Source organism: Hylobates moloch, unplaced genomic scaffold (genome assembly GCF_009828535.3).
Source record: "Hylobates moloch isolate HMO894 unplaced genomic scaffold, HMol_V3 SCAFFOLD_23, whole genome shotgun sequence".
In the NCBI taxonomy this organism is placed as follows: domain Eukaryota; kingdom Metazoa; phylum Chordata; class Mammalia; order Primates; family Hylobatidae; genus Hylobates; species Hylobates moloch.
In genome coordinates this window covers 21,387,069-21,396,286 of record NW_026652298.1, presented here as the reverse complement: position 1 = coordinate 21,396,286, position 9,218 = coordinate 21,387,069, and the positions used below count along the sequence as shown (strand labels likewise).

The 9,218-nt window shown below is 39.4% G+C and overlaps 1 protein-coding gene across 2 annotated transcripts; it reads right to left on the bottom strand.

Annotated features, from left to right (window-relative positions):
* BTF3 (basic transcription factor 3) lies at nucleotides 1-7,178 on the bottom strand. Of its 2 annotated transcripts, none has more exons than XM_032144588.2 (6): nucleotides 6,776-7,178; nucleotides 6,373-6,441; nucleotides 2,995-3,108; nucleotides 2,469-2,670; nucleotides 1,206-1,262; nucleotides 1-304 (listed from the first exon to the last, which is right to left on the bottom strand). In XM_032144588.2, exons 1-6 carry the CDS (start codon nucleotides 6,905-6,907, stop codon nucleotides 258-260), a joined length of 621 nt encoding a protein of 206 aa, XP_032000479.1. In that variant the 5' UTR covers nucleotides 6,908-7,178; the 3' UTR covers nucleotides 1-257. The 2 variants fall into 2 exon arrangements, with proteins under 2 accessions (XP_032000479.1, XP_032000480.1); XM_032144589.2 differs by having other exon boundaries at nucleotides 7,017-7,177.
* Nucleotides 7,179-9,218: the final 2,040 nt, after the last annotated feature.

Sequence of the window (9,218 nt, the reverse complement as noted above, 5' to 3'; positions counted from 1 at the left end):
TACTAGGCAAAGAACTTTATTAACGTTTGTTTCAAACTTGATTCCCAGGCTTCTTCATCTTAATTAGCTGCAAAGAATGAATTGTGTATAAGCAAAAACTGAAAAGAGCTGCAATGTCCAAGGGGCTTGGGCTTAAAAATATTAGAGATCTAGATTTTATCAGATCCATAAACAAAAATTTCTTAAAAAGCAGTCATAATATAAAATAGCAGCTCCCAGTAACTTCTTCAAGTTTTATCTTCAGAAGTTGACTCAATTCAGTTTCCCTCATTCTTGGAAGCCTCATCAAAATTCTCCACAAGATCTAGGAAAAGGAAAAGAGTAGAAATTCTTTAAAAAGCCAAATCTACAAATAATTATCAGATCTTAAAAGGGGATGAGGGAAAGACATTCATTTGCCAATGATGATAAATACTGTGTCATAGCCCCAAGAACAAGAATGCAAAAAAAAAAAAAAAAAAAAAAAGTGGAAAAAATTCCCCCCCCACCCACCCCTTCCCATCTCATACACTGGTCAATATAATATGGGGGAACAGAACCAAAGAATACAATGACACACAATGTTAAAATGTTCCTGGATTCCTAAGGATACCTGTCTATGCAAAGTGGGAATATTTATGAGTCTAGTGATTCTCCTGCCCTAATAAATATTTTAGAAGAAAGTAAATTTATCCACTAACAGGTAAGAGACAAAAATGTCTCATGATTCCCAAAGGAGTTATGCTGCTACAGATTTTATATGTATATATGTATATGTATAAATATATGTATATATTTATGCATAAAATATATATTTAAGAAGGTGTGGAGGTGTTCAGGTATCTTGGGATATATACATATATACATATACCAAGATATCTGAACAACTCCACACCTTGTAAATTCATGAATTTCAAAGTAGGGAGCAAGGGTCATTAGTGCTCTGCAGGTAATAGTTATATTTAGGGTACTATATATATACTTACTTATTCAATATTTAAGGTTAGATACCTACACATCCTTGGGATCCCAAACAGAAACAAGCCAAGTCAAGTCTATGAACATAATTCTCAATTACCTAATACTGCATTATTTTTCTCATTCTAAGTTAAGGTCTATGTCCATCTTAACTTACCACCCCTCTTCCCTGGGTAGTTTTTCCTACAAAGATTTCTTATTCTCCCTTGCTAAGATTATCTAGGTTAACCACAAGAAAACGTTCCTACCTGGAACTTCATCATCATCATCCTCTCCAGTAGCAAGTGGTGCTTTTCCATCCACAGCTATGAAAGGAAAATGTAAACATTATTTGTCTAGGTTTTTAATAAATATTCACCAAAAAAAAAAAAGAACAGATGAAATGCCAAGTGTTGTTACAACTTATTTCCATAAGGGACATTTGGGATTTTATCTATGATACTATCAATAACATGATATTCTAATGTCTACGAATGGGTTAAAATACTAGGAACAGCCAACAAACAAAATTCCATACCCATCCTTTCAATCCCTCTGGGCCACCATAGGCCCTGAGGTAGTATAAGGGCAGTAGGGAGCTCTTAGAGTGCAGGTAAAACCCACATACCAAATCATGGTAAGATTTATTTTGGGAGACAAATGAAGATGCCATTTTCTCAACTACTCTGTGTGTGGCATAAGGGTGATGCTTAACAACCACTTACTGAAATGAAAAAAATTAAAGAGTCTGTGAGTGGTAAGCATCCACTCTCCTTTATCACACAAGAATATGAACATACACAGGAGAGTTATGTACTAGGCCCATACAGGCATCAGTGGGATACTTCAAAAGCCTACTTCAGCTCTGAAAGCCCTGACAGTTTAGAACCTGCAACTCAACGTGACAATAAAAATGAAAATTGAGGCAGATTGAGTCAACACCTAGAAAAACATGGGTAACTAAAGAGCCATATATAAGCCTCTGACTTCCTCCTGCATTCCCATTCTTCAAAATTTTAAGCAAAAGGCACAAAACAGTGAACACTGCCACATCCTCAGATGTATATTCAGCTACACTATTTTCTGCCCTGAATAAAATCCCTATCACACTGTAATTAAAAATGCCAGAATACTGGCAGGCCATTTTTAAAAGATTACTGGTAATACCAACTATATAGATGAAACTGAAGTAATTTCATAATTTACACTAATTTTTTTTCAATTCCAAACTTACAAGTAGTTATTGGCAAAGCACCAAATTAACATTTTCATCAGTTCTAGTTAATAAAGTATCTGATCCAAATCAAGTAAATAGAAAACATTCCACAAAATCAAGTTTAACAATCATAGCACGCTACATCAATTACTGCAAACTTGAGCAAGGACACTTGCTTAAAATCAGTTACAAATCTGTTACTTTTAAAGCTTGCATTTCCAAACTTAAAAATACTCATATCCATTCTGAGCCCTGAGATCAGAAATCAGCTGCTAAATGAGTAATTCCCTGGTAAAACCATTACTAGGAAACTCACATTGTTTGGGCAGAGCTTCAGCCAGTCTCCTTAAACTAGTCAGACTATCTGCACCAAGCTGGTTTAAGATGCTGGGTAGCATTTCTGTCAGCTGCTTCGTCTCAGCATGGCCTGTAATGGTGAAAGTGTTCGCTGCCAGAGATGCCTGAACTTTAGGGTTGTTAAAGTGGATCACTGTTCCTTGGTTTGTAAACATATTCACCTATTAAGAAAAGAAAAATGTAAATTAGCAATGCTGACCAAAGTCTCTTTAAAAAGAAATGTTTTATTAAACTAAGTCTGGCTAACTAGTATTTCACTATGAAGCACAGGTGAAATTTTGCCTGGAATGGAATATGCATTCTAATAGCATTCAGACTTAATAAGCTCCCTGATATTTATTAATTTATGGTAGAAACATGTCTTAGGGACTTTGAAGTCCCTAAAAAAAAACCAAAAAAACAAAAAAACCAACCCATTTAATGCATTAACATTAACTTTTCCCAGCCAAATCTTGTTTTTTAAAGAAACAAAATTTGACACTTGCCTCTTCAATACCAGAGATATTGTTTACCCCTAACTTCTTTAAGGAGAACTGAAGTTTTTTATCATCTGCTGTGGCTGTTCTATGAACCACCTTCTTCTTTCTGCGAGCAGTTCCCTAAAGTCGGGGAGGAGAGAAAACAGCACACTTATACCACAACAGTATTTTTCAAATGTGAATAGTTTCCAATTCATTTCTGACCTTTGAATCTGTATAAGAACATTACCATAATCATAAACTTATGCAGTGAGCAGGCAGGCTAAGGCAAAGATAGAAGCAAAAAATGGGAAAGGAAAAGAATGTTCAAAGTTCTACTTTTTACATTTGCTCTAAAAGTGATCAAAGAGGTGGCATGTGTCAATCTAAATTAAGCATTTGAAAGAACTCCACATCCAGAATTATTAACCTTTTCTGGTTTTTTTTTTTTTTTTTGAGACAGGGTGTCACTGTCGCCCAGGCTGGAGTGGCGCAATCTTGGCTCACTGCAACCTCCGCCTCCCAGGTTCAAGTGATTCTCCTGCCTCAGCCTCCCGAGTAGCTGGGATTACAGGCAACACCACGCCTGGTTAATTTTTGTATTTTTAGTAGAGATGGGGTTTCACCATGTTGGCCAGGCTGGTCTCGAACTGCTGGCCTCAAGTGATCGGCCTCCCAAAGTGTTGGGACTACAAGCGTGTGCCACCGCGTCTGACCCCTTTTCTGTTTTTATATTAAATAAAAATCAACATCCAAATTAATATTTATAGGCAAGACACTGTATGGAACAATCAACTGAACCTGTATATAGACTTCTATAGCACTTGAGAATAAAGTCTGAAGCCCTTACCTTAACCTACAAGAGCCCTACACAAACTGTCCTGCCCTTAATATGCCACTCCTGACTGCATCTGTTACCACCCCTCTTCTTTAGCCAAATAAACCTTGGCTGTTCTTTGAACAGGCCAAGCAGGCTATGATCCAAGGGCCTTTGCATAATGCTGTTCCTCTCTTTCCGGAGCATCTACATGGCTCTTTCCCTCACTGCAGATCTCTACTCTTATGTCACCTGGTCAAAGTGGTCTTTCTCAACTACCCAAAGTAAAATAGCAACTTCCACACTCACCCATCAATTTCTTTCTATCCTGGTTTACTTCTCTTCATAACACTTATTACTATAAGAGATAAATACATTTTATCATCCATCTCCCCTCCCTAGAATGTAAGCTCCGTAAGGACTTCTGTTTATTGCTATAAACTCAGTTATCTACAACAGTATCTAGCTCACTGAAGGCACTCAAGGAAAGGCTATCACACCCAACTACCTCACTGTCCCCCAACCTCCATCCCTATTCCTATTCATCCTTTAAAATCTTATTCAAGTCATTACCTCTTGTGTGCCTTTCCTAAATTCTGCAAGTACCCCCTTTCCCTATGCCAAATCATTCCCATCTCTGGATTTTGAAAATGCTTCTACTATTGTACTATGTATATTACACTGTGAAAACAGATTTTTTTAAAAAAAGACAATTATCACCACTGCTAGGCCTAAAGCCCACCTAGGGACTTTAAACTTCTTAAAATTTTATATTCTCAGGATCCAACATTGTAAAGGCTTAAATAAATCTTGTTATTTAACTGAAGAAAATATCTATAGCTACAAAAAAAAAAGAAAGAAAAAAAGTACTGGTTACTAACCTCTCCAAACTATTAAGAACAAAAATCACTTTGAAATGGTCATATATGTATCTGGTTTCCAAAGAATCTTCTCTAAGAAATTCAAAGGAATTTCTAAGATTGTAAAGACAAACCCAGCATACCTTCTATAGGTTTCATATACTTCACATATGCAGAGTTCAATTTTCACTTAAATAATCATTATTAATGCTCTGATTAGATATGAAAATAAAGGGCTTTTGTAACATTTACCTAAGAGCACCTAATACCTGCAGTTTTCTCTAAAGCAAAATTAACTCACCTAATTTCACATCCCATAAGAAGTATGTTTCTTAAACAGTGTAGAAATGTTTCCAAATTCTGTGACTGAAGAACTACTTCTTGTATTATTAGCTAAACGAGTATTAAGATGTTAGGACACAAAATTTAATCATGTATCAGCTTTAAATATCCTAGCAAATCTCAAGATTTTCCTTTATCCTAAACTGATGTCTCCCATAGTTAAAGCCTAATGATGAGAGTAACAACAAAAAGATTGCACATAAGCACATTATTCAAATTACTCCTTCTGAAACTGTACTGAAAGTAAGAGTGGTTAAAAACACCAATATAAGAGCATCCAAACACTGAGATACAAAAAATTTGAGTTTTGCTGGCACTTGAAGGCCACAATCTGATAACAATGGATTAAAAAGGACAAGAAACATCTAATGTTGTTAAATGTGTGGGTGTGGATCCTGAAGATGGCTAACGTTAGCAAAAATAAAAAGTAAAAAAAATCAGGATAAATTCACTGCTGGCAAAGTTCAGTAATTTAACAAAGCTGTATATTATTATTTAAGTCTAAATGCAACTTCTGGCTATCTCACAGCTAACTCTAAGTTAAACGCTTAAAGTTGGGAAAAACTAACAGGTAATAAACATGTACCATGGAAGCTTTACAAGTTTTACCAAGTAAAGACATGCTCTGTTTCAACAAGCTACCACACCTTGTTAAATACTAAGAATGTGCTAACAATACAAACTAGGTAGACCTCTGTCTACAGTGGACTTATTAATTACAGAACAATCTAAAAATCAACTTCAAAAAAGAATCCCCTTGATGTGAATCAATATCTACCAGGAAAAAACAATCAAAAACTGATCATTTAAAAATCAGTCACTTTAATTCCCTCATTTTTATAGTAATACAAAGTCAGAACAGGAAAGATACCTACTTGGGTTATATTTTCAAATCTAATAGTTACTGCTCTTAAACTCCAAAATGTACCTGTTATCTTCAAATACCCTTGAAAATATGCAACTACCCTAAAGAATATTTAGTTCAGAAAGCAGTACTGAAAGGTCTCAATTTACAAGAGACACAAACAAGCACTGACTTTATACAACTCAGGCCAAAACAAGTCAAGGGTATGATGTGCACAACGATCTAACTGAAATGACACATTTTCCTTACTAATTATATTAGGAAACACTTTTGTTCTACTTATACTCTGTAACACTGAAAACACAAACATATTTACACAAAAGCGATGTTTTTAGCTCGTCTCACTGATGTGTCTCCAACCCTCGTCTCCCCCGCTCCTCGGGATTTGCTATCTCTGTGAATTTCCTTCGATAGGCAAAGTTTGTCACCGATAATATAAGAAGCGCAAAAGGAATGTTTTTTAAAATACCTAAACCTTAAAAAAAAAACAAAACCCACAAACCCGAACTATTAAAACTTACTTTCCCACCAATGCGCACTTGTGCCTGCAGTTTGGCGAGTTTTTCTTGGTTCATGATTGTTTCTTTCATCTAGAAAAAGAAGAAATCCTCAGCAAGCATAGGTTTAGCTCACTCCAGCATTCCATGCTCGTTACTTCCCAAGATACCAGCAGGAAAATAAACGTCCTACACAGGCCGAAACCTGGATCCCAAATCCACCCCGCAAAGCTCCAAACTTGGGTTTCCAGGGAGCCCAAAGAGCACCCGCCTCCCCACCACTCCCCCACAGCTCCCCGCGCTTGGCAGGCCCGGATCAAGGGCTCTACCCCACGCCTGGCCAGCACCCCCCACCCCTGGCCCTGGCCTGGCCTCGGCCTAGCCAGGGCCTGCCCGGCCCGGCCACTCTCCGCAAGCCTCGCGGTACCTGAGGCTCCTGTCCTCGGGTTCCGCCGCGAGGTGGAGGTTGAGACGGCGTCGCCTCGCCCCCAGGGCAGCCGCCCCTGGCTCGACCTCGCCCCCGAGAGTCAGCCTGAGCGGGTGCGCCTGTCCGTCGCATCGCCTTCCTCTCCTCCTCTGCCCTGTCCCTCCCTGTCTCGCTCCTTCAGGGAACTTCCCGCCCCCGCTCCCGTCCTCCTACCACGCCGCCGTCCAGAGCCTTTTTGTACCTTGTCGGAGCGAATAAGGGGCCGCGCGGGGGACTAGGGTTGGTGCTCAAGGGGTCTCAGGTGGACCAGCTGAGATTAGGCGCACACACGCGGGGACGCAAGATGGCAGCTAAAGGGAAGCCGGAAGTGACACAAGGCCACTTCCTCTAAGAGTCAGGAAACTGACTTCGCCGCGAACTCGGTTCCTCCTTGCGCACGCGCGACAGCGATTGTGACGGTCCAGCGAGTCCCTTCTCTCCTCCTGCTCCAGTGGCTGCCGGCTGCAGGCCCCACGAGAGGCTCCCGGCTTGGGGCGCCGCGCCCGTACCTCTGGAAGAGGCCACAAAGGGTCGGAGAGCGCGGTCCTGTGCACAGTTAGGGTTAAGTCAGTTCAGTCTCCATTGGGTCCGCTCAGTCTCCATTGGGCCCTGATCCTGAAGTTCTGTACCCTCCGAAGAAAGGGCCTGTTCACGTTTCCTGGAGACGCTGGAGGTGCCCAGCTTGTGCTCACCACTCAAGCAGCTCTCCCCTTGCTGGAGGTGTAGGTTGGAGAATTGTAGAATTTCCCTCTCGGCTCGAATGAGCCATTACCAAAGCGTTTTGTCAAAAATAGTGAAGTTAGTTTGCCTTTCCAAGGTTAGGTGGTGTGGTAGCTTGCGGGACCGAGGTTCAGAATTTCTGGGGGCTGTATCCCCAAGCCCCACTCCTCAGAATGCGACTCTGTACGAGGAAGGAACTGGGTAATCCGCATTTCAGTCAATTTAGCACATGACTAACCACCTTAAAACGGTCCACACAATTATCTTGTTTATCAAGCAAAAAAATTGACTGCTAGGTACCAAATTGGCATAGATTTGACAATTAGCGATTCACGGTTAAGCAGACTTTATCTATCTTAATCCAATCAAAGGAGAATTTCTGCCTGCTGTGTTTGGAGAGACAACGCGTGGATGTGAGTTAAACTTTGTTAAACCCCAGGACAAGCTTTAAGATAAAACGACTGATATTTAAAATGGCAATTTAAATAAAAATGCTCTCTGATCAGCCTTTTTGTGGTCGTAAACATGAAATGTCTTTGCATATTCAAAAGTGAGTCCGAAATCTTAGAATGCAATGTATATAGCAAGAAAACTTGTGTAAGTGCAGACTCCTCTCCAGTTGAGATCAATGTTTAAGCTTTTTGAATACTTTTTACATATAAGTTTGTTGAAACTGATGTCTCAAGAACATAACTGGTGAGGACAGCTGTATTGCCTTTTAGAATAATTGTTACAGTTATATTTACAAAAAACAATGTTGCTTCAGTTAAATATGAGTCAAGTTTAGTACAGGAAAGGGTGTTTGTAGTTAGGCTTATGTGGGTCACCTTCCTAATGACAAAGGCCAAAATGGCAGTACCAACATTATGCTGTGCTCTGGAAATATTACAAAATATATAGAAAGACTCCCCCTTTTGGAAGAAATGTGTATCTTTGTCCAGGAACAGTTTTTTTCCTCTCCTCCATGTTACATTGGAGGCATTTGAAACTTCCTAGTCACGTGATGTTTTCTGAGCTTTTATAGAAACAAGATTCTATGTATGTAACCTGCCACCTGACTTTTTTTCTTTTTCTTTTTCTATTCTTTGCCTTCCCTCTCCTCAGCCCTGACTCATCTTTTAATACACCTGTTTTCAGGAAATATTGTGAGCTACTTTATTTGTTTATTTCTATTTTTTGAAACCAGGGATGCTGCTAATTTTTATAATTTTTTTAAAAAATGTAAAACTTTAAAAAAATTAAAAGAGATGGGGTCTCACTTTGTTGCTTAGGCTGGGCTCAAACTCCTGCACTCAAAGGATCCTTCAGTCTCAGCCACTTGAGAAGCTGAAACTACAGGTGTGCACCACTTTCCCTGGCTTATGACTTTTTAATTTTCCCCTCGTTCCTACTTTTCTCTCCTGTTCTTTCATGAATTTAAAGTTTTGCCGCATGTTGAAAATATAAAAGATTCCTTAATAGTAAAAAAGAAAATTTTGATTTTCTTTTTATGTTCTGTTTTGGTTTGGTTTTTGTGCTTTTCTATTTAGAGATGGAGGTCTTGCTGTGTTGCCCAGGCTGGTCTCAAACTCCTGGGCTCAAGCCATCCTCCCACCTGCGCCTCCCAAAGTGCTGGGAGTACACGCATGAGCCACCATACCTGGCCAAAATTTTGATTTTTGACTCCAGCTGCTTCTGCTTGTTT